This window comes from Pelodiscus sinensis, chromosome 7 (genome assembly GCF_049634645.1).
Source record: "Pelodiscus sinensis isolate JC-2024 chromosome 7, ASM4963464v1, whole genome shotgun sequence".
Classification (NCBI taxonomy): Eukaryota; Metazoa; Chordata; order Testudines; family Trionychidae; genus Pelodiscus; species Pelodiscus sinensis.
This window is the reverse complement of record NC_134717.1, coordinates 62,974,628-63,000,928: the sequence shown is the minus strand read 5'-3', so window position 1 is coordinate 63,000,928 and position 26,301 is coordinate 62,974,628. Positions and strand designations below refer to the sequence as shown.

The 26,301-nt window shown below is 41.0% G+C and overlaps 1 protein-coding gene across 12 annotated transcripts in view; it reads left to right on the top strand.

The window, feature by feature from the left end:
• Positions 1–26,301, top strand: part of AGAP1 (ArfGAP with GTPase domain, ankyrin repeat and PH domain 1) — a 489,058-nt gene that overhangs the window by 317,657 nt on the left and 145,100 nt on the right. For 10 of the 12 annotated variants that reach the window (XM_075934053.1, XM_075934056.1, XM_075934054.1 and 7 more), the window contains one exon: positions 20,506–20,667. The exons of the other annotated variants lie outside the window; for them this stretch is intronic. In XM_075934053.1, coding sequence (XP_075790168.1) covers positions 20,506–20,667 — 162 coding nt within the window. The remainder of the gene's footprint in view (positions 1–20,505; positions 20,668–26,301) is intronic. 12 annotated transcript variants of the gene reach the window in all.

Sequence of the window (26,301 nt, the reverse complement as noted above, 5' to 3'; positions counted from 1 at the left end):
TTCCACAAGCCAAATACAGAGGGAAGGGTTGGAACTTAACTTCATTTACAAGTTTAATTCTTATGCAGCTGGAATGAATAGAGACATCGTCTGGCTCGCACGCTACCTTCCACATCCTAATGACTTAACCAACCAATGGAGGTGCTAATTGTTCTTAGCAGCCTCTTGTAACTATTTGAACTATCTATTCACCATCTCCTTCTTTTTTTTTTCCTCCTCTCCTCCCCTCCCCCCTTATTTATTCTTGGATCAGGACTTCTGATACTCCAGTCATCTGAAAAAGTGGGTTTTTTTCCACGAAGGCTCATGATACCATCTACATATTTTGTTAGTATTTAAGGTGCTACTAGACTATTCATTGTTTAAGTTTTTTTTAACTTTCCCTCTGTCTACTAATCCATTTACCACAAGAGAGCTTAAGCCCTGAGCACCTTTTATCTGCCATCTTTATTTGTTTTGAAGTACTTAGCCAATTTCTCATCGACAATGCACAAAATGACACAAAGGTTTCATGAGAAATATTCCAGTGGAGTCAGGCTCAGAAGAACAACTACTTCATTTGCAGAACCCTCTCTTAAGCTATGTTAGAGAGAGTGAGAGAGCAGCTTCCCTTTTAAAGCATACCATGCTCCTTCCAACCCGAAGCGGGAATAGTGGGTGAGAGTGGATACCTCTTTTCTGAGAAGCCGAAAGAACGGCCATACTGGATCAGGCCAAGGATCCATTTAACTCAGTATCCTGTATTCTGACCAGGGCCAGTGGCAGATATTTCAGAGGAAACAAGGAACAAAAGTGGGCAATTGAGTAATCTGTCTCCTATTAGCCAGTGCCAACTTTTGGCAGTGGGACAATCTGAGAGCACCCAGAACATGGGATTCTGCCCTGGACCATGTTCATTGTCCTTCATGAACTTTTCTTCTTCTTCTCTGAAACTAAGTATAGTTTTGGCCTTCGCAAGGTCTCCAGCAACAAGTGCCACAGATTGACCATACACTGTGTGTAAAAGTACTTCCTTATGTCTGTTTTAAACTACTGCCCATTGGGCTCACTCAAATGAATTCCACGTTTTTGTGTTGTGAAGGGATGAATAACACATCCCTATTCACTTTTCTCCATGGCATTTCTGATTTTATGAATCTCAGTTATCTCTCTCTCTCACCTTTGTAATCTGTTTTCTAAGATATACAGTCCCGGTATTTTTAATCTCTCTTCATATGAAAGCCATTTCACACCTCTCATTGTTTTTGTTGCCCTTCTGTGTACTTTTTCCTATTCTAATGTATCTCACCGGTGACAGGACAACCAAAACTGTGTACATTTACACAGTATTCAGGGTGTAAACGTACCAGGGATTATGTAGTGGCATGATATTTTCAGTCTTCTTATGCTGATGGTTCCTTACATCTGATGGTTCCTTTGCTGATGGTTCCTTACATCTGTTTTCCTTTTTGCACTGCTGCTGCTCATTGAGAGTGTTTTCAGAGTACTTTCAACAATAGCCCAAGATCTTTTTTTTCGAGTAGTAACAAATAATTTCGATCCTGTCATTCTGTGTATATATAGTTATGATTGTGTTTTCCATTGTGCCTTTCTTTGCATTGAGCAACACTGAATTTAGTCTGCCGTTTTGTTGCCCGGTCACCCAGTTTGGCGAGATCTCTTTGTAACTCTTCGGCATCTGCTTCAGATGTCGTTATCCTGAGAAATTTTGAATCATCTACAAATTTGGGCACCTCCTTGTTTATCCCTTTTTCCAGGTCACTGCATTGATCCATCTGTGGGTACCCTGCTATTTTAACTTCTCCACTGTGAAAACTCACTATTTATAAAGAAACAATGAGGAGTCCTATGGCACTTTAACGACGATAACACACTTTTTGGGACATAAGCTTTCATGGGCTGGAACCTACTTCATTAGATGCACCATTCCTCTCCTTTGGTTCCTATCTCTGAACCAGTTACTGACTCATGAGAACCTTCCCTCTTGCCCCCATGATTGCTTAATTGCTTAAGAGTCTTTGGGTGAGGGACCTTAAGAAAATAAGAATCACTCAAACCAATGGACCAGTTCCCTGCATCTGGCAGTCAGAGGCTTTAGTGACTCCCAAAGCTTGAGGTCAGTTGTCCAGTGGTTTCATTGATAGGTTTGGCAAGCTTCCTGCTTTTGATGTACTTTTAAAAAGTTGCTGCTCTTGCTGATCAGAAAACTCTTTCTGTAGTCACCCCAATAGAGTCTTTATAGTCCAGGTGTGTTTGTATTTGAGACACAGTTACACTGGCTTGGCATTCACTTTCATCACTCTGTCCATGAAGCCATTCTTTAGCCTATGTGGGCCTTAGACAAGCAAAGCTTTGATTTCCTTGGCTAGGGAACTGCTTCATGTGGATCCCCAATTTATTTTTGAATGTAGGCTATTGTAACTCCCACACCTACTGTGTTTACGTCTGTCTCTGGCAATGGAGTGGCACTTAGACCACTTACAGAGCGAGAATGAGTGTGCTCTACAGTTCTAGCTGAGAGCCAGCAGGCTTTTAGCTCAAGCTGGAGAGGCTCATGCACTAAGCTCCAGAGGTCCCAGGTTGGGTTCCGCCTGTCGGGCATGACACTATGATTGCAGGATGGTCAATTTGTATGATAACAGAGCAAAGAAGATGGTGTATTTTAAAAGATAGCAGAGCACTGTAGACACCCTTACGTTCGGAACCAGATGTATTATTTTTGTGCTGTGTGAGCCAAAATCCAGTAGCCATCGCATGATAGGGTTTTCTGTCGACAGAGCTCCCCGAAAGCAAAAAGTACATAATTTGTTATCCATCTGATTCTGGGCCCAAGGATGCCTTCCTTGGGATTCCATTCAGAGAAGAAAGACAATATCAAGTGTTCAGAGAGTGGGTGCATCCTAATGCCTATGAAGGGTGATACAATTTCCATAGTTGAAGGGTGAGGAACTACAAGAGTCTTCCATCTGAGGGCTCTCCTACATTTTAAGCTCAGATTAGTCCGAAAGAGTCTGGCTAAAAACCTGAAACCAGAACAACTCCCCAAGGAGGGACTTCTCCATCTTCCTTTGGAGAGGCTTTATGTCAGCGCTGTGAATCTGACTACTTCTGGGGGCTTTTTGAATCTTTTGTTTCAAGGTTCTTGAATCCTCAGATTGCCAAAAGAGACCTCTTGAATTTCCACGAGTTTCTTTAAGTATCCAGGAAACATGATGGGGATTCTGAGGAGTTGGCACCAGGTAATGAAAGGTGAATGAGCACAAACTCTTAGGAAAAGGGGAGGGACCAGTGTTGTCCTATTAGGCCGACAGGCTTGGATTTTCTTGACTGGTGTAAACATCAGCCTGTTTCCCCTGGAAGTAACCTCTGTCCAGAGACATACAGGACCAGTGTTGCCAGGGTCCTGTCAGGTTCGAACTGAGGGACTGGATCTTGAGGACAAATCTTTTGAAGACTCTGGGTATGCTAAGCAGTTAAGTCGATGTCTTCCTATAATCTAGAAAGACTATATCCAAAGCCAACTGCCACGTCTACACGTTTTCAAATGTTGGAATGCTAAAATGTGTCCAAAATCAGCAGCGTTCAGTACGTACCTTTTTTTTTCCCTGTGCAGTGGAATTGTTGATGCCTCAGCACCTTTCTTACAGAGGCCTCTAGCTACATTCATCGCTTTTGGTTTTGTGTGTGGAGGAGGCCAGAGTCTCAAGCTGCCTATGATTTTCCATGGCAGTGGTAAAACTGTCCTCTAATCCTGTTCCCTATAGCCAGCTAGAAGATGAACTAGTCTTTGAACCAGTGACTGACTTGATAGTTTTTTATTGTCTCAAGTTTTACTCAGTTGTTTCTTTTTACCATTTGAAATCAAGGCATCACAGCTCTTTTTCAGTCCTTCTGACTGTTACAGAAGTAAGTGGTGTTTACTAGTAGGCCTCTCAGGCTGTTAAATGATCTGGACAGAACGAAGTCTGTCAGGGAAAGAGAGAATTCATTTATTCCTTCCATGAGCAAAAATTATGGGTTCAGAGCTTAAAAATCAACTGTCGCTTACTTACTCTTAGCCACAATTCTTGACTAAAAACAAGATAATGTTTAAAAAGAAAGATGGTACCTGTTTGAATTGATTGTGCTGTCTGCCAAATGTAAAGCAAGGTGTCAGTCTCAACACACTGTAGAATTTAAATAAAATGGAGGGGGTACGTACCAAGCAATGGCTTTAGATGATACTATGGAAATGTTAGTCCGATAGATGATTACATCACAGTCTATAAATTGGTTTGCTCTTCTGACCCTCATAATGGTGAAGGATGCTGGAAACCTTCACACTGATGGAAGATCACAGCTTCAATTCAGGTACAGTTCAACTTCCATGCACAGCAGATAAGGTTGCAAAATCTGTACATATTTAAATTATACAACCAAATGCATGTTTTGGTTGGTCTTTATGTATGTTGTGCTGAAAATATTTTTTTCGAAAACTTTCTCACTATGACTTCCTCACACTTGAGTATAAATTGACTGTGAAGAGAAAACGCACATAAATACGTCTGAAGTACAGGAAACCTATATGCAGTGTGTTTCGCTAATCTGAGGTAGGTATTCCACATCTGAGAGCTTATTTGAAAACTAGTAGTGGTGGAGAGGGTCAAACACGTTGTAGAGCCCAACCATGAAAGATTGTTTTTGCATTGGAAATAGTTACTAAAAAGCAGTGCTAATGTGTAGCTGATAAGAGTTGGAGAGTCAGGATTCACCAAAAAAAAAAAAAAAAAAAATCTTGTTCTGAGGTTATGTGGAAGGGAAAATTGAATGGCCTGTTCTAGAAATGTGCAAAATATTTGTCACAGCTGAAAACATTTGTAATTTTATCTTTGTTGTGTTTGTGGTGCTTTCCCAGAAGAGCAGGATTTTTGCACAGATTTAACCACATCTGTGTATTAAAATGATTTAATGCATGTAAAAAGTTGCCTTCAGGTTGAGTGTAATTAGCTAAGTAGTGTCACCTGGTATTGTCCCTAGATTTAGATTTTATATCCTCAGGAAGGACAAGCAGATACTATTTTGACTCATGTATTTCTGAAACACTTATCACAATGGTATGTATCTATTTATAATCATATTTAAACTCAATTTCTTTGAGAGAGAAGTTATAGGTAAAAAGGTAGACAGAAAATAATTATATTTCCCCAATTTTTTTAGAATCAATAGTAATTAAACAGTCTAGCCTGGGAATGAATTCTTGTTAAAAGTATATCTGGGAGCTATATTCCTGTTAAAATTTTTGAGGCCATTAGCGCCACATTGGTTTTGAATATTAGTTATGATTTTAACATAGAAACATAGGCAGCCCTCCGAGAAAGCCGAGAAATCTGCTCTGCACTCTCCTTGGCTGTTGCCTTATTTAATCCCCCCATTTGACACAGGCACAGAATTGTGTTTATTTTCCTATCTTTGATATTACCATGTGTTTATTGCTTCACAGTTTTTGTCATATTCTTAGAGGAGCGGTGTGTGTGTGTGTCTGTGTGTGAGCGCACACACGCTTCTGTCGTTGTAGGCCTCTTGTCTCTAGTGCATGGCAGAGCTCCTCATACCAAAAGCGCATGCCTGGCTGGCTCTCGGTCTTGTGACATAACTACATCCTTGAAAAAAAAACCTACTGTAAAAAAACATGAAGGTTACAAAGTCTAATACTCATTTAGAAAATTGATAGAAATGTAGCCGTGTTAGTCTGGTGTAGCTGAAACAAAAAACAGGACTATGTAGTCTTTAAAGTGCTACATAGTCCTGTTTTTTGTTTCATTTTAGAAAATGTGAGACTTATGGCACCTGTCCAACTTAAGTTTAGCTCCTTTGCACTTATGCAAGTGATAGTCTTGGGCAACATCTCATAGGGTGGCGAATGGAACCCAGCACTTCTGTGCAGTGTCTTAAACACAAGAAACTGTAACTTTCTATTCAGCAATTCTGTGCCCCATTCCCCGACCCTTTTGTGCACTCTGTCGGGGAGGGATCCTGTAAACATGGGATCATATGAATAATCCTGTAATATAATGCATTTCCACAAGAGGGCAGAATTAAGCCTGCATCTTAATTTGGGGGTTTCTCTGACCCTTGAGTGCTTGCTTTTGCAACCATAATGTTGTTTTAATATTTTTACTATGAAATGTCCTGGTTAATTTACACAAACTGATGTAAAAAATAAAAAAAAGGAAACCATGGTGCCCCCTCCGTGGGTCAACAGAATTTTAATCCAGGGCATAAAATCCACAGCACAGACCTTCACTGCTCATGCTCAAGGAGTAAATAGCAGCAGTAACAGGCTGTTTTCTTTTGTGCGAATCAGCCAGTGGAGAGGAATGCTACATACACTTTGCCTGTGCCTTATACAGCTGTTTGCTAAACAGCAGCAGAATTTGGGAATCTGGAATCCTGAGTTTTCGTTTGGACTCGCTAGGGAATGGAGTGTCATCTGGTGGTTGCTCACAGCAGAGCATGTGCTTTTGGATTCCTCATTCTGAACAACATTGCAGCTAAGTAGGTACCACTGAGCTCTCTTCAGAGCCATGCCAGCGCTGACCTTGTGCAATTTGAATTTCCTTGTTTGTAAAATGCTGGGAGTGATACTTGCCTCCTTCCTAAGAAGGCAAAATCCCACCAGTGATTGTCCAGAGTTATGCTTTGGGCCTTCTAGGGTTGCCAGTTACTTTTACAAAAAAGCCTGAACATTGTGGGGGGGGAAATTGGTTGAGCCGCCCCCCCCCCCCCCCCCCAAAAAAAAAACGGTCGCTGCATCTTTAAATCCTGCTGCCAGATGCGGCAGGGGGAAAATGTCCCCGCCAGCCTTCCATCCAAGAAAAACAGAAAAATTTGGGGTTTGTTTTTTTTTGCCGGACGGGTCACAAATACTGGGCTGTCCTGCTGAAAACCGGACACCTGACAACTCTAATGCCTTCAGGGCCACAACCACCTTGTGGCCATTTACAACTATTTCAGTCATGAGACAGCTGTGCACCAATACGTTATTGTTCCACAAACATGCTTAACCAACAGCTAGTCCTGCTTTTCTGATAGATTGCCTCTTGGAGACCACAGGCCTCTCTGAATCATTATCCACATATCCGATAAGACACAGGTTGGGATGTGTGCTTCCAAGCGACCTCTGTTTACTGTTCTCCATATACAGAGTGTAGCACTTCTCCCGTAACTGCTCCATTTCAAGGTGTCATTAAAGAGGTGACAGGTTTGCTGCCACCACTGTTTTCTGTGGTGCTGTCCCAGACCAGCTCTTTCCTGGCCTCTCACCTTCCATCTCAAAAGCCTCCCTGTACATGTGCATTTATTGTACATGTGCACTTATTGCACGTGCAATCTCTCTCATTCCTCACCTACCAGAATCTAGCGGAGACGTATTTCAAAGCTGCTGGCTTCCTGCTTGCCTGAAAATTTTAGTGCAAAGGGGCCTTACAGAGTCTTTTTCTGTGCTGCCCGAATTGTGCACAGCAAAATTACAGCGTCTGAAATAGCATGCAAATAAATGGCAGGACGTTTTTTGTGAAATACCATGGACATTTTTTTGCAACTTCTGCATGCTACTATCCAAAAATGGCAACTGGCATTCCTTATCCCAGTTATCTGTATTACTGTTGACGTTTTATTTAACTCTGAGACTGATATCACAGCCTTGTAGAAAATATATTAATGATCTAGCATGACCAAGCACTACAGTACGGGCTTGCAACGGTAGTCTTGCAGTAAAAAAAGGAAACCGGCTAATTGTGGTGCAATTGCTATGCAGCTCAGCAGTTATCCCATAATGTCAAATTTGTGAGCTAAAAGTATCTTTGCATCTGTTACATTGGCTTTGTTAAAAGATCTATACCGAGTACAGCATGGCCAAAAAAGTGTTTAACTCTTAAGTATTATTTGAAGAAAATGTCAACATTAACCTAAGTGTTCTATTGTCCACCTCACCCATTCCTCTTGAGAATAAAGGGTTCGCCTTAGCTTGAGGCATACATCCTGATCCCAGCAGAATCCTTTTACTGGCTTTTTGTATTCCTGGCTTGAAAGGCTTCACTCAGGGCACAGATCAAACTGTCCATAATTTTCACTTCTCACCAGGTTGTCACATTTTCAGCATCTCAGAGAGTAAGCCCGGGAATTAAATTAACATCCTAAACCAAAAACAATCAAGTTCTCATTCCTCCCTTCCTTAGCTCTAATTTAGGGGTCCTCTGATTTACAGGAGGAAAATAAATCCTGTAGTCAAGGTATGAAAGGCAAATTCTGAATATTGCCTATCACTGTCTCCAGCCTTTAGCAGCCTTTACCTTCCTGAAGGGAGGTTCCAGAGAGGATGGAGAAAGGCTGTTCTCAGTGGTGACAGATAGCAGAACAAGAAGCAGTGGTCTCACGTTGAGGTGGGAGAGGTCCAGGTTGGATATTAGGAAAAACTATTTCACTAGGAGGGTGGTGAAGCACTGGAATGGGTTACCTAGGGAAGTAGTGGAGTCTCCATCCCTAGAGGTGTTTAAGCCTCGGCTTGACCAAGTCCTGGCCGGGTTGAGTTAGTTGGGATTGGTCCTGCCTAGAGCAGGAGGCTGGACTTGATGACCTTCTGAGGTCTCTTCCAGCTCTATGGTTCTATGATTCAGAACCAATAAAAACTGATTGCAGAATAACTTTTCCTCCTGCCCTGGAATGTGCCTCTAATTAGGGCCGGCAACTCACCTGTTGGAGGCAAAGAAAAATAATCATTTCCTTTTCCCTGTCCCTCACTAACGAGTTCTAGGACCCTACGTCAAGACATCTCAGGGCTTGGCCACATTGCATATTCCCACAAAAGGGGTCTAAATTCTGGTGCTCACTAAGGAGCTGGTGTGGACAATGGTACGTATACCGAAAATTCTCTAGCTCACATTAATATAGTCCCAATGTAAATAATACTATGTTAGTGCACTCTAGGGGACTTTGTGTACATCAGCAGGAACCTCTCAGTCCAGTTAGTACGTAACATTCTAGCATGCCCTGGATTTTACATCTCTCTAGCATGGTCTAACGCACTGTATAGACAAGCCCTAGTGCAAGAAGTCGGGAAAGGAGAGTTGGTTGTTTCGTTGGTGGTTTGGTTGTTGTAAAGTGCCATTTATGGAAAGATCCCTTTAGAGGTTCAGGCAATACATAGTTTTCCAAGTTGCAAAGGTAGTTTGTTTGCAATGCCTACAATCCAAACGGCAGCTTTTAATTCGGGAATTGAGTTTGCACAGACTTACTCACGGGCCAGGCTTCTTGCACGCTAGGTTGACGAGAGAGGGGGATAGAACACATTCTCACTTCACTTAGCGTTAGCAAGGCTCATTTTCTTCAGATCACCCTTTTAAAAAGTTATATTGCTGTTAGGGAACCTCAGGTCCAAGCTGTGGGATATAACAGTAGTGAACACAGTGTTTTATTTATTTAACTTTAAAAGGGAAGTGAAATTCTTTTTTAAATTTTGTGATGGTCACAAAATAGACAAGCTTCAACATGCTTGCCCAGTCAGTGTGCCTCAGTCTCGATGCAGGTCTGCTTCTAGAGGGGGTAATTTCCAGACCCCTTCAGCTCCTGTTGCATCCAGAGATACTGCCAAAAAAAGCCAGTTCTGGTGAATATTATTAGATGTGTGCTATATCATCTGCTGACCAGCCCTCTTCCTTGCTAGCACTACTCTGTGACTCTAAATGGAGCAGGCCCAGTTCCAGTTTTCAATTACTAATGACCTGGGGTAGACATGAATTGGTGATCTGCGTGTCTGATGATTTTTTCCCCATTTTTTCTTACAAACAAAACCAAACTGCACCATATTTAGTCACTGATGTAGAAAGTTCACATCCCTAGAAAAGTTTACTGTGCCAATACATTGTTGAATGATTAACACTGTTAGCTACTGAAGACCACAGTAAAACTCTGCTGGTCTGGCATCTGACGGTCCGGCACCATCAGGAACCCGGAAGTGCTCCGGGCAGCCGGACCATTGGAGCTGCTCTGCCCCCAGCTTCCCCGATTCAGCCACTGCTAAAACTGACCAGTGCTGAATCCGGGAAGCAGGGGGCAGAACAGCTGGAGTGCTGCCAGGTAGGTCCAGTAGCGCTGCCCCTCGGGGCTGCGGGACCAACCCAGCAGCACCCCAGCTGTCCCGGATTCAGCCGCTGCTGAAATTGACCAGCAGCTGACTCCAGGAAGCCCAAGACAGAGCTGCTCAGCCCCAGCTTCCTGGAATCAGCCGCTGGTCAGTTTCAGCAGCAGCTGACTTGGGTACACCTGGGACAGAGCAGCTGGGGTGCTGCTGGGTTGGTCCCCGCAGCGCCGAGGTTTGGTGCTACCAGACCAACCCAGCAGCACCCCTGCTGCTCTGTCCCAGGCGTCCCAATTCAGCCGCTGCTGAAACTGACCAGGGCTGACTCCAGGAAGCCCAGGGCAGAGCAGCTCTGCCTCTGGCTTTCTGGAGTCAGCCGCTGATCAGTATCAGCAGCGGCTGACTTGGGGACACCTGGGGCAGAGCAGCTGGGGTGCTGCTGGGTTGGTCCAGTAGCGCTGAGGAGCGGCGCTGCGGGACCAACCCGTCAGCACCACAGCTGCTCTGCCCCAGGCATCCCCAAGAGCAGCTGGGGTGCTGACGGGTTGGTCTCGCGGCGCCAAGGGTCGGCGCTACTGGACCAACCCAGCAGCACCCAGCTGCTCTGCTGCAGGTGTCCCCGATTCAGCCGCTGCTGAAACTGACCAGCAGTGGCTGAATCTGGGGCTCCTGGGGCAGAGCCGGACTATCAGAAGGGAGGGCTATGAGGGGGTCTGGGGTAGCATCCCCTCACCCCACCCCAGACCCCTCATAGCCCCCCCCCTTCTGATAGTCCAGCATATCTGTTAATCCGGCACCCCCTGGGTCCTAAAGGTGCTGGATTATTGGAAGTTTACTGTATATAGTCACCATTCTATGCAATTTTAATAATGCTGAAGCATTCAGAAATGTTTGTTAGCTGCACAGCTGTCGTTAAGTTTAAACACTATTATCTTCTAACAATGTTTGACACTTTGGCCGTGTTGCAGAAGTGTAAAGATGCTGTTCTCATAAATGTGAGTTTCATATCTGTTAATAATCCTGATCATCTATCAAAGCTATGCAGTGGCCATTAAGTAATCTTATTTTACACTGAAGTGCTTAGAATCAGATTAAGTTGTAATGAACTGCCTTCCAGACATTATTTAAAAAATGTTAAGTACAGAATTTATTTTTAAGTTAGACTAATATACTTTTAAAATATCCAATATGGTATCATTGGGTTGTAATAGTGGTAGTTTTCCCTTACAACTAAAAGTTATTTCCTTTTAAACTGAAATGAAATCTACAGCCTTCTTTTTCTGAGCATTATAGTTTCCACAAATATTTTGTTACAGTAAACCTGAAGATTAGTGGCAGTAGTCTCTAAAGTTCATTGTGGGGCTGATGAAAAGGTGGGGGGGGGGGGGGCCAGAGGAAGTATAAAATAAAACCGAATGAATACATGGATACAGTCATTTATCTCTTAAGTATAATTTTTGGCCTGATACAAAGCCATCTGAAGTCAATGAGTCTTTTAATTGACTTTGGTTAACTTTTTGAAATTGGTGGTATTGTGTGGGTTTCGCTTTTATGGTCAAGCAAGTAAGCAGTGGCCAGGTAGTAAATATTCTACGGCTCGGTCCCTAAATTATTGAATCTGTTCTGGATATAAATGATCAGTAATGCAAGTATGTGGCCTGTAGTGCTGGGGTATTCTAACAGTGAATATTTTCAGTTTAAAAACATATTTTGAATAGTGTTGGCTGTATAGAGAAGAGGTGAAAAAGGAGCAGGAAAAATATTTTCTAAAGCAACACCTAATTTTTGTCTAAAATAACTAATACACGGTATGTAACACTTACAATATGCTAGATTAGTAAGAGTGATGTGACTGATTTTTCCTCTATACAGCGTTATGCAGTTAATGTGAACTCTTTTCTCTCCTTTTTCACTTGTGCACATGATGTGATTATGCTGTAGACTGTAAACTCAGTGGCTTGTGAGGCACTTGGTTTAAATTTTACCATTAATCACCAAAGTCTATTTTACTTTTATTGGGTTTCTACAAAAGACTCGCAGATTAATCATTTTATTTCTGTTGCTATTTCCATTGCTGGTAAGCCAACAAAATGCAGGCATTCTACAAATAAAAAAAAAAAGTCACGTGTGTCACTTTGCACACACAAAAAAAGGCCAAGTAATAAATATCGTGGAGATTACCCTTTAATACCAGGAGAAGGTGACCCTTCAAGGTCATTTTTGCAGTTCCTTCATGACACTGTTTGCCCCTCACTGGTACTAGAGAGAAATAAACATACTCTTGCTCTCGATATTCTGTGCCTCATAGAAAAGGGAGGAAAAGTCAGGGCTGCATGAGTAAATGTTTTTGGGGTATGGTTTTAAATCAGCATGCAACACTTTGGCATTGATTTAAAAATTCCTTGCTTAGATTTTAAGTGTGCGGGAGGTTTGATTGGGTCAGGAAGTGCTCTGTTTACTTAGGGATTCCTTCTTTCAGTTCACAAATAGAGCCGAAGCATAATAGCAGTTAGCAAGACAAACATTAGAAATACATTCTGAACCTTCCTGCACCTTAATGTAGGTGTAGAATTGATGAGATCATTTACTGATCGGAGGGCATTGGTTCCAGGCAGACTGATTTGTATGCCTTGCTGTACTCTTGCACTATAGCCTGGATAAAATCACAAATTTGTACGGACTCACTGATGTGATCTTGTCAAGTTTTGACTATTACATATTGTAGTACTAACTAGTTGGCTGTTCAGACCGTTGCAAAACTGCTAGCTCTTTTTTCCCCCCAATGATTTTAAAATATTAAAGCCATCAAGGGGGTTGAAGCTGATTTATCAAAAGGAGAAAAAATGCACAAATGTGTTTGGAGTATTGAAGAGCCGTTGACATCTAAAGTCCTAACCATGCTGTTTTCCTCCACACTCCAGCAATCAGGACATCCAGCAAACCCATAAAAAACCAAACTAATAGCATGAATATTCAGTGACCTAGAATACTAATTATTGTCATGAATATTAATGTGATCGGACTTGCTTTTTCCCCTTCTCTTTCTCTCTTGCTCTCTTTTTTTCCACTCAGCCGGCTCTAAAGATGGGCCATAATGAGAGCATTTAAGAGAGAGAGCGCTCTCCGCCGTGACAGGGACTGGGGTAATAAGGAGAGCTTGATTAACGTGGTGCACTTGGGGGAGAGATGAGAGGATTCACGTGGTCCTGTTGTGGGGGAGGCAATGAGGCACCGGCGGCTGTGTTGCTGCTCCCTCAGATTAATGAGGCCTAAGAGTGCATTAGGAACAGTGACAAAGGTTTGATCTAATGGGCTCAGTCATTTTTCCTTTGAGTGACAGACGCACAGAAGTAATTGGCTGTGCAGAATGGCAGCTCATTGGCAGTACTTAAGGATACATTATCCCCGTTGTGTGGCCCGCAGAGGCTGTTTATCAAAACTGCTCACACTGCAGACATGCATTTGCTAAGCTGCTGTTACAGTGGTAATAGCTATAAAAAAAGTAACATCCAAATCGTAGCTATTGTCTTTGAGAGAGAAAGTTTCTTTGTTTTAGTTTAAAATGGTCTAGAAATATTTTAATAACAGTCTACTCTGTACAGTAATTGAGTTTCTTTCTTTTTTTTTTTTTGGCCCCCAATGGGTGAGAACTTGGGGAAGTCTATTTTATGGATATAGAAAGAATATAGTTAGTTTCTGTCCTATTTTGTAATCATATTTTTGTCCTATTTTGTAATCAGATTTTTATTGTATCCTGTTTAGAAATGATTTATTTAATGCACAGGTAATCCGTAAGTCTTCACAAAGATCCCAAAGCACTTTACAAACTACAGCTCCAAGTTGGCGGATACTTCCACGTCTTTAGCGTCGCACATGGGAATTGTACTCTTTGTATTTACTGGTGTTGCATTATTGAACTCAGTGAGCCTACTCCCATGCAGAATGTTAAGCACGTGTATAATTGTTGTCATGATTTGGGGCCAAGTATTTAAATATACAAAAATAACTCTGCAAGGAATGCCGCATAGCCACCTCAGGGGTGTTACAGCGCACAGTAATATTAAACAGCACTTGCTCTGAAAATGAATGGATTGCCCTCTAGAAACAGGGAAGATAATACAAGCAAATTAGAATTTGATCAGGATGGTTTAGCTAGAAATACCCTTACTTTGGAAAAAGTGCCATGGGATCTTGAAGAAAGTCAGTCGGACAAGTTTGTTAGGTTTGCATCCAAAAGATGGCACACGTGAAAACATAATTTCCCTCCTCATATTTGGGATTGAAAGAAAAGCATGCCCTCCTATTGAATCATTAATTTCCCGTCTGCACCACCCGAGTATTTTCTTGGTGTCCTTCTATCCCTTCATTAAACTTGACTCCACCTAGCTTGTGGCTACCGGTGAGAGCAGTCTGAGGTAGTAGGGCTCCGGGTCTTCATTACTATAGTGGTGTGATTGCTGACTAGGAAAGAAAAGTGTCCTGAAATTGCACAAAGAAGTTCGCTTTGGAAAATGTCAGTAGACAACCATATCAAACAAAGCTTTTGGACGATTATTGAAAATGTGTCAGGAATTTTGATGGAGGGATTGGGAGTTATTTAGGCCCTATGTAAGGCCCTTAATAAACTTAGTAAGGTTGAGTAAAATTCTGCTTGCTGGAATTCATGGCAAGGAGACAGGTAACGAAAACCTACTCCTTTGCTTTTCTCCATTCAGAATCCCCGCCAATAGCCATCTGGCTCTGGTCTCTGTTTCTGCTGCTTATGGTATCCAGCTAGCGATGCTCCCTGCACTACATGCGCCTTTTTTTTTTTCCTTTTCCACTCTTGCTGATTCATTCTCAATGGCTTTGGTGGGATGCTGTCCAGTTAGCAAGAAAGCATCTCGATTTCAGCACTGGGCACACAGTCTGCCCTTGGGCCAGCAGGGGAGGGGAAGGGAGTACCTTTTATCTTCTTTGAGAGAGTCATGAGGGGTTCCTAGGTGATACATTGTCACATTCCTCCGGGGCATTTTCCAAGGGCTCTAGGGAAAGGTCCATCAGCACATGTATGTGGTAGGCACTGGAGAGTGCAAGGCAACAGGGAGGGTACTGGAAGATGACTTGCGCCCCAGAAAAGGTGGCCTGCCCCAGGTGATTTCTGCCTACCCGGATTCCCTGGGATGATGTACTGCTAAAAGAAAGGGGAGCGTACAGAACTTCTCACAAAAGTAGTATCTTTCCCCTCTCCTCTTCTACATCCTCGTCCCCAAAATAACTCCCAAGTACAGATGCTTTTGGCCATGATTTTATAACGGCAGGCCAAGTGCTGGTATAATCTGCTTGACAGTGCTGTTTAATGAATTAGAGGGCATTTCAGGAATATGCAGTATCTTGCCACATAAATTCACCCACGATGATTTGGTACAATTAACCCTCTGCTACCAGGAGTCAGGATTTCCTGACCCTCTGCTCTAATGTATTTTTCATTAGTGTTAACAGCTGGAGAGCTGAGCCCTCTGGCCTTGAGAGGTTTATTTCCTTTTGGAAGAGAAACTTGTAGTGATCGTGAAGAGCATAGCACAAATAAACCCTGAATGTAGTAAAGGCAGAGCAATGCGCTAGAGTTGACCCTGTGTCCTGCCTTCTTGTGTTCTAATGTAATCTCTCTCCTGGTCTCATGCACAGAGGTCCTTGCTAAAATGTATCACAGTGTGCATAATCATATCACCTCTTACTTGGCAAATAGTTCAGTGGGGGCGCCCAGGATCAAACCTCTTACAGCTCGGTTGTTCGCCTTGAGGGTGGGGGGAAATCACAAAGGCACATGCTGCCATGAACCAAGGCCTCTTGCATGCATTTAAATTATCTGTAGCTTACTTTTTTATGGTACAGTTGTGAATTATATTCTTTTTGCATTAGTAATTAGGGGGTGGAACAGATGGTGAAGGCTTAGTTGGAAGTGATGTGTCCATTAAAATGACCTGTGCTGCCCAGTGATGGTTCTCGAGAACACTTTCTGTGTTGTTTTATGTTGGCTGAGATGACATGCATTGGACAAAGGCAGGAGTTACAGAAGCACTCACCATTAGTAGTGCAGGAGTTCCTAAAATTGCGCAAACAAACTACCAACCCCTGCAGAGCAAACTGCTGCTTCAGAATAAAAATGTTTTTATTCTCCTCGCTCTATATTTAATAATCTTTACTGAAAAATTTCATACCGTACAATTTTCATTGGCTCTTGTGATAATTGACTAGGTGGTACCACATAGACGTTGAATGGCTTGCATGACAGTGTAAGTCTGGATAAATCTTCATTAGTGATACTTTTAAAAAATAATACACTTGAGTTCTGTAGAATCTAGTGATTTTGTGACATATTTGTGAAGATCGTGTTGATTGGGGCGGTGTTTTCCATGTGAATGGGGGTCTTTTCTTGCCGCAATCCAGATGTTTATTTTCTGTTGATGAGTTGTTCACACAGGCACTGATGGGAACAATGCTACCCTATTTTCATCCAGCTACATGGTGCCTATTATATGGGAAAGTAACCCTTTTGAACTCTCTTTGCAATTTGATGCTGTCCACAAGGGCTTGATGAGTAAATAAAGCATATATTTTATCCCTCATGCATGCACCAGTGCTTCATATTAAAAATCTCTCTGTTGAAAGGTGATTTTTTTTTAAAGAATTGTCTAAAATTGGGGCTGTGCCTAGAATCTTAATTGTGATTTGTCTTTGAAAAGCGTGTTTGTGACAGTATAATTGAATCATCGGCTAACTTGTATCATAACAGGATATTTTATAATATCAGAAAAGATGGTTTTAAATGTTCTAAAGCTGCCTAGAGCTAGAAAGAGGAATTCTTCTTTTGATGCTGCTTTGGTAGATGAAAACATTTTTGTTCAATAGGAAACCAGCATCTTTTTTGCTCATTTGAGCCCAGTTCTGGCAACATACTGATATTCATTCAAATATAAATGCCATGTTCACTTTGAAATGCAAATTGTTTAAAGAAAAATAGCATATGGTAGAGGTAAGTACCTTTTCAAATCAGCTCCTACACTTTAGGGTTGTGAGTACAGCTAAAATTATTCTTTGGAAAGAAACTGGAGCCTTTGACATATTGAAGCTTGAACTAATCAAGGCTTCCCAGTAAGCATATACACATATCCATATCAAGGAAATAGTGCTGAGAATACACGGATTAGCATAGTAATTTAACTGCCCCCTGCTAATCAACTTAAGCAACCAGCTGATGCATATATGATGTATTTGAAGAAGCACTTTTTCAGAACACAGAATGGACTATGTAGTTGACCGTGTATTTCATGTTAATGTTGCTATATTGAGAGAGACAGAGAGGGAGGCAGATGTAAAAGTACAGCAAGTACAGCTTCTAAGGTCTTTAGATATGAAAGCTTTATAAGAACCACTTCATAATATGTATCTTACCATAATGTGCAGAATCTACTTCTCAGTGAACATTGTTGGGTTCATATTTTGAGCTGGCTGTCTTGTCTGCTAAGAGACTGCTATGATTCTTTGCCACTGGCGCTGAATCCTGACATGTAAAATTAAAGAAATATTGCTTCTTGAAGGTGGGAAGAGGAGTTTGCCTCCTGGAGGAGAAAAATGAGTAGGAGTGTTTCCTGAAGCTTTGTGTGGCAGAACAAGTCCATAAGAATAGCAGTTGGGATTAACAAGGCTCCATTTGGATGCGAGTATAATATCATTGTTGTTAACTTAACACGTCTGGATAGACGTGTCCAGGCATTTAACCTAAAGGAAAAGTGAAAAATTAACCTTAGGGCTTGTTTCCACTTGCCAGGAGGTAGATGCTGATGGAGATGAATCTCTCAGAGTTTGATTTAGCGGGTCTAATCAGGACCTGCTAAATCGACTGCTGATCGTGCTCTAATCGACTCAAGTACTTTACTAGGTCCCAAGGAATAAGGGTAGTTGACAGGATAATTTCTCTCTTTGACCTCCTGCCGTAGGGAGGCTGCGGAAATTCAATTTAAGGTACATCAGCTCTCGCTACGCTATTCACATAGCTGGAGTTACGTATCTTAGATTGGTTTTTCTCCCCTAGCGTAAACCTGGCCATAGATTGAAAATGTATTTAAGTTCAAATAAATAAGGTTGTCATTCACAGGATTGGTCCAGTGTCTGTTCAGAGTATGTTGGAGAAACCTATCTCTAATTCATTTTTAGGTAGATCAGTCTTTTTGATAGGTCAGTGACCACATTGGGACTTTTTTGGAGTTTGGTTTATTTTAAAAATATAGTGACCTCAAACAAGATTGAATATTGTACAAATGCCTGCAATGGATTAAGTAGCTATTTGGTTGCAAGATCAATCAGAAAGCTGATAAATTGTATCACTGGACACAAAACAAAGCTCAGTTGGGTTGCATTATGGGTCACTAAGGACTAACTTCCCGGGTCCTACCATATTTGTTCCCAACTTTCTAAAATTCCTTGTGAATTTGAACTGACATAATTAGTATATGGTTCTGCTGAGTGATTAGAATGAAAAGAGGTCAAGTCTCTGCTATGAAGATTCTCTCATAGGAATTCATCAAAAATAACTCTTCTCCTTTTACTTGGCATGGAGTGAGAGGTACATAGCATCACTGTTCAGTTTGGTATGTTGGGTGCCATTTATAATATGTTGGAGATGCCTTTTGAGGAGTTTCTCAATAGGAAACTTAATTCCACTTCTGAAAAATAAAGTATTGCCAAAGCCATTTGCCTATTGTATTCTAAAGGTGCTAAAATAGATGCCACAGTGAACAGAAATGTGGGATCACTCTGTTGTCACCCTGAATAGGTGGATTGCTCAATAAAGCCAATTGGGAATTGAAGACTAATGTAGAAATTTGAGAAAAAGCCTAGGAAAAAAGCTATACATTTGGTAAACTAGGCCTAAACCAAGTAAAATATAAAATGAAATACATGTAAGCATCTTTACACTCCTCCAGAGATCAAACTTAAAAATAAGGGAACCCAAAATGATATGTGGATAGAGAAGAGGGTATCATTGTGTTGTGAGAGGACTTTAATAAGGTAAGCATAGTTGAGAAGTTTAGAGTTTAATGGGATACAAAAGTGGTTTTTGAGATCAAGGAAGTGCAAGTAGTATTGCTTTGTTTTCAGATAAAAGAAAAAGTTCAAAACTCTAACATATTCATTCAGCTGCTTCTCAGTTGGTCAAATAAATCATCACAGAATTTACCTGATTCCAAAAGCAAACAATAAGAACGTTTCTAATGTGCAACACCTAAGATCCCAAATTCAGCTAATAGAGGCATGATAATAGCACGCACTTCCACAGGCAAGTAGGCTGTTCAATCCTTAGATAGTAAATATCTGTAGTGTGATCATACTCTATTCCTTGAGATGCATAAGGCCAAACATCTCCTAGCTGTGGCCTAAAGACAGAAAATGTTGGAGTGCTGTGCTCAGAAACTTAAGTCAGCCACCAGGTGAGGGAATAATAAGCCTTCCTGGAACATTAAAGCAGATGCTTCAGTTGCTGAGACTGTTTGATGCCATAGTGGGATCAGATGAGCAGCAACATTTGCTCTTGATCCACACCCTGATCAGTATGCCATCCCTGAGTTTGAGACTGTTTTCAGCTGGGCTACTGGCTCACCTGTGCTAGAGTTTGCTCTGTAGAGGAGCTCGCAAAGGACAACTGAGGAGTGTCAGATATTTCTACATTAGCAGATTCACCCCATCTACTGGCAAAGTGGGTAGCTGTTCTCTAAACCTAAATGACAGTCTATTACTGCTGTTTTGCTTCTCCAAAGAGAGTGAGTTTGACCTAAAGTGAGTCAAATAATTTTTTGTCCAAAGCTTTTAAATATGAAAATTCTTAAAATCTCCACAGGTCTTAATTCAGCTCTGATCCTAAGCTATGTCAAGGTGAAGAGGCCCCAGAGCATTACCAAAAATGTGTATTCTAACAGAAAGGGCAATGAAAATAGAAAGTTTTGTATTTGTAACGGTACAGTGGGTGGTCTGCTTGCTGCTTTTTAAGGATTGGGGTTATTTTAACATGTCTCTTATCCACTAAGCCAACACTTCCCAAAGTGTGAGGCACACACTGGCTAGGCATGTCTGGAGGACTAACTAGGGCAATCCAGAGGAAGTTTAAACTAATATGTGTAGACTTTAAGCAGCATATATCAGGGATGCCCAGGCGAGCTTGCAAATATTTTTATTTTCTAGAAAAAGACAAGGGGAGCTCAGCTTCTGAAAGCTTAGGGAACCTTGCATTCAGTGCAGTGGTGGTTCTCCACGTGAATGAAATTGGCACGGTCTCTGTGGCAAAATCAGATTTATTCTCCTTGGTGTAAATCAGCATTCTCTTGTACGGTAACATGGTTTTTGGTTGTTTCTAGGAAATGTGACTACTAGCACGTCTGTATCTCAGATGGCAAGCGGGATCAGTCTGGTCTCCTTCAACAGTCGCCCCGATGGTATGCATCAGCGTTCCTACTCAGTTTCCAGTGCTGACCAATGGAGCGAGGCAACAGTCATTGCAAACTCTGGCATCAGCAGTGGTAAGAGACAAGCTGAGGTTTTGTGCTAGAGTTCTTCTTAAGGATTGACGTCACTCCTCTGGGTACATTGCTAGAGCCTACATGGATCCAGAATTTGTATCTGCATCTGTAGCCACAAAAATGAGCCATGAATATCCACGGCTGTATACATTGTCCTAAGCAAAACTGCGGCCATTTAAACAGAAAAAAGGATAAGAAACTGGAAAGAACATCTCTTCTTGTGAGATGCAGAGGCTAGCCATGCTGTGGAGGCAGCAAACATAAACTGCACCAGGAAGGAAATGCCTTGTGCTGTCATCTACCCCAAGTTAGAAGTTGCACATAGGCCCGCAAAGCAAAGCTAAAGTTGCTTTCTATGTGCATAGCTTCTGAGACATCTTCACTGCATCTGTGAAAGGAGGCAACTAGTTCTCATCCCCTCTTATTCCTTTTGTTCCTGGTCTTAAATTTTGAACTATTCATTATTATATTTTTATTGTAGTAATTGCATTGGTTATCTTAGGCAGAGCCCACCTTTGGGATGTGTGAATCATGTCTCCATAACCTAGACTGGAGGAATTTTTAAATGTCAAGGCTACTCTGTTTCCTCTTTTAAAAAAAAAAAACCTTTTCTAGTCATCTCTGTTGTGAAGAGAGGCTTGAAAATGCTGACTAGTCACAAGGGTGGCAAGTTTGTCAGAGTGGTTTGTCCAACAAAATCACAGTGAATATTGATTATTTTCATACAGCCCCCTAAGGGTAGCCTGTAGGGCAAGCAAATCAGCTGTCATTGATACCTTGATTTCTGAAAAGATCCCAGACCAACTTGATGTTGCATCAAAGGTGTTGCCTGAGCTGCTACATGTTCCCTACAAATTTGCAACAAACTGTAGTTGAGCTTGTTCCTCTACCACACATGCTTTGTGGGCTTTGGCCTCAAGAGGGAATATCTGAATAGCATGAAAGGTGCTGTGGTTCAGTGGGGATTGAGAACAAGGAAGTACTTTATTCCAATTTTAGGAATAATTGGAATAAATTATTCACATAATCACATAATTTAGTGACCTTAGTCAAGTCACTTTCTGCCTTAGTAGTCCCATCTGTAAATTGGGTCTATGCTACTTACCTCACATGGAGAGTTGAGGATTCCATTAATATTAGTAAAGCCCCATCAAGTGCAAAATTTGTTTTACACTTGATTCTCTGTGCTCTGGGTGTTCCTAAACTAGGAATACCCGTGGACAAGACTGAATGATGAAAGAGAATTAGAGAAAAAAGAACTGCAGCTTTGAAGGCTATTTCTTAAAATAGCGGTGATTGTAAGGATCTCAGGACGCATTCTGTGTGTGTGTGTGTGTGTGTGTGTGTGTGTGTGTGTGTGTACACTCAGCTGTTGCTGCCTTGGCTGCATCTGCTGCTCTTAACTTTTGGGGTTTTATGTTGGCAAGCCCTACAGTACTCGTGAGTGTGTTATCTATGCTGGTACGAAAGAGAGGCCATCCCTTTCACCTACACCCGGCTACATTTTATGCTCCTTTACATTAAGGACATTTAGTGCTGTTTTATAACTTGGCCATCATACGTAATTACTTCTGGATCATAAGAGACATCAGCTACCGTCAGCTGTGCTACACTTACTGAAAAGTAAATAATGGCAGAAAAGTGGTGTTTGTAGTATGTTCTGCTTTACTTTTACACTTTGAAAGTACTGGGAGAACTTCTCACTAGGTCGATGCTAATGGACAGTCTTAGACAAACAAATGACAACATAAATAATAACTATTGTGATTGATCAAACTACTTAAAAAACTTCAACACGATTCATCTCCATCAGTGTATCCGCTTTCACTTAGCTTGTAGAACTTTATCCCTTATACTGGCAGTTGACACATGAAAAACCCTTTTTAATTTCATCTTTTTTGCCCCAATAAAAGGTTTTGAATTTTAGAATCATAAAAAGATAGTGCTGTGAAAGCAGCAGGGATAGGGAGAAGCAAAGCATCTTTTGGAATTCAAATGCCAATGTACTGGCGAATATGCCTGCTTATTATCACGTGGTTTTATTGTAGACAAAATAACATATTGGGATTCAATTTTTCTCTGCACCTTTTTTCACATTAAATTAATACTTTGTGTGGCTCCGCAGAACTTTTCAAAGTCTTCCTCTTCAGACCTTTGGTTTCCTGGGGCTTCTGTCTTTTAAGCGGCTGTGAACATCTCCTAATTAGATAAATTACTTTGTAGTGGGCAGAGCCACAAAACAGGAGGTGCTGGTTAAATTAAAGGGGAAAAAATAGAAAAATCCATTCTCTGAAATGGAATGCCCCACTGCTTTATGACTATTACTGTTGTAAGGTTTTACGTTTAAGTACCTGAGGTTTAAAATTAAATGTCTAATATAATTTGGCACTGGTAACATGAAGCCTGTGACTGCCCTTAGAGAAAAGCTAGACGGCTTAGTTCAATGTTTCAAATTGCTGTCTGCTTGATAGTGAGCAAATCACAGGTTTGGATCACTATTTGGCTAAATACCACATGCTGCTAAACATAATTTTAAATGTGGAAGCGTGTTCAGCTTTAGGTTTCTGAATTGAAAAACACTCTTCCAGGACTACATGAAAAATTAATTTTTATACATTTTTTCTTACTCTTGTTTGACAGAAGTAATTTTAGCAGCAAGAGAATAAAAACTGGGGCAGTAAATCCCTGTCTGGGAACCTCTTGTATAGATTCTTTATGGACCTAGAATTGATCTACATGTCAGGTCCTGATGTAGCTTAAACTGTTTATCACCCTAATGGCAGAAGTAAGACCATGAACATCAACTTATAATCCTCTGTGAAAGAAATTGCTGTTTGCAGTCAATGAAGGAGCAGCTTAGCTTTATTGATAGATTTAGAACAATTACCTCTGCAACAACTAATGGCTGATGAGTTTTCTTGAATCTGATTGGAAGCCTGTGATTTTTTTTCTTTGATTAATTGTTTTCTTGATGGATAATTTTCTTTTAAGGTGTAATCTTTGGCTTCCCCCTCCTGGGGGATAGGAGGGTCATATGGTCTCTGGGGAGCTATTTCTAACTTGCTTTGTTGTTAAACTTTACTTTAAGAGAAGATCCTTTATGCGCTTCACACATGTTTTTAGTGGAGTAAATATTCTCTGTTCATCAAACCATCATTTCCATTTTTCTTGACATAGCAAGTAGGGATGTAAAATCCCAGATAATCAGTTATCCGTTATGTTTAACTGGTTAACCCATTAAACAGGGAAAAGTTTCATTATAGTTTTCTCTTGTTAGTGTTTAGACTTATTTCATATAGGAAAAAATGGAAGTATCTGTATTTTGCCGGGCATATGTCATCTTGGTCATTAGCTGTGGCTCAAATTATGAAGTATCTCAAGCTTGCATGGGAAATTCAGTCTTCCAGAGGAAAATACCAGTTGCTATTACTAGCACTTGATACAATCACTGGGGAATACTGATCACATCTGTTCTCTATTGCACACAATTTATAGATCTTAACAGAGTAATTCCATGATCTTAATAGGGCCATCGCTTTTGATAAAAAGGTGACCATAGCCATTCTTCTAAGATCAGGAAGCTAAGTTCTCCAGACCTTGTTAACAAAAGGCTGAACATTCTTTTCCATCCCAAGATATGCAGTGCAGTGCACTCATTCTCTTTTCTCAGAAGTTCATTCATCCTCTCTTCTGAGAAGTTAGAATGCAAGGTTTGATTTGTTGGAATGTGTCCCCAAAATAGTATGTTAGATGCTCTTTTTGTTTCAAGCTTAACAAATGTTTTATATACCTTATTCTTGCATAACATCTACTGCCTCAAACTAGATTATTTCACGTGATTCAAGGCAGGCATCCTCTGCATTTATGAAGCATGATGTACTTTGCTAGTATAAATGATTACCATATTGTTGCGTGTAATCTTCATGAATGCCATCTGTATATATTTGATCTCTGAAAAAATGATTTATTGTGTTTACGGTACCATCACGTCAGTAACTTGTGGAAAGCACAATACCTGGTTTCTCTTCAGTCTCCAGCAGTTTGGTGTTATCAAGGTTTATCAACCTCAAATTAAGATCCTGCTGTGCCAGGGATAGAAGTGGTATTTTGAGTCTTGAAAACCGTTCCCGGTTACTTTTCTGATGGCAATCACATTGTCTCATACAATGAGTGAGTTACGGGTGCCACTGATCTGCAGCACGTTTGAAGAGAAAGGTTTGGCTTTGTGTGCGCACTCCGGAAGTTTCTTCTAGCAGTGGGGTCAAAATCCAATTTTGAAGGTGAATTGGAAAGATTCTAGTTTTAAAGACTCACTTATAATCCCAAGCCACTAACAAAGTTCTCTGGTAAGGTAGACTTGTATTTGTAATGCATTCACAAAGCTTTCCCAAATTAATTCCCTTCTCACTTATCTGTTAAGTGAAGCATACAAGATTCAGTATATTCTCTATAAGAATTGGGATAAATACAAAACCCTCTAAAATAATGCTGGGATTGCTCTTTCAGGTGTTAATATCATCCACATTGGCAGAACACCTTGTGTAAGGGTGAAACATAAAGCAAGCCTGTGTGCAGAAGAATCCTTTCTAATAGCCTATCAGTGTGTAGCTGTCACTGTTGCATCACAATAACAGCTTTGACATTTGAAGGGACCTGTCATGACTCAATCCATGTAGTAGCATCAACAAGACGAACTTTGGTCAATCCCGCCAGATGAGGCTGCAAATGGTATTTTGATCATACATTTTCAAATCGTCGTTGCAATATTGTGCTGTGGTAACAAAAACAACAAAGCCAGAGATTTAAGGTTGGGTTATGACCTAGCTGAGTGCCCATGTCTTTCCTCTACCTTATTTTGCTTTTTATCTACTGTAAGATAAGTAGCTAATCTTGATATAAAGAATGATTTAAACAAAATGCTTAACTCTTGCTTAAAAGTGCTGTGTCTTAAGGCCTTAATGAAAGAAGTTTACTTGTATCTGACACTTCTTAAGAAAGATTTTCTCCTTCTGCTCATCCAATAGCAGATGAGTGATGGCTAGTTTTATTGCCGTGGAGTATTTATCATTCCATCTGAAAGAAATCTTTCTTGGTTTTCCAACAATATAAATTCTAAAGTCAATTTTCTTTCTCTTTAGAGAAATGAGAATGGTGTTAAGTAGAGTTCTGTGCAATTAAAATTTAACTTAATTAATTTAACTTAACTTTAACAAAATTCACTTTACATCACTGCATAGACAGATTTAAAAATAATTTTAAATTTTTCACCTTAAACAAAAAGGAAAGAAACAGTATGCAAAGTAAGAATCTATACACACACATTCCCTTCTTACTGCAAGGCAAAGCAGAGGTTGAATCTCTAGTCTAGCACCGTTGGGACCTGACCAGTGCTCAGCCAGAGAATATGTTGACCCATGGGAGATCAGTATTGTCTTACTGGACTCTTAGAAGACATTCAGTGGTAAATTAGAGCTAACTCACAGCCTATAACACTGAGCGCCGGGACTGCGGGAAACTTGGCCGCACCCATGATAACTAAAATCATGCCAGTCCATGGATGTTGCCCAATTAGAGAGGTTCAATTTGTACTCCCTTCAGAAAGTCAGTGTCCGGGAGGGGGGGGGAGAGGAATTC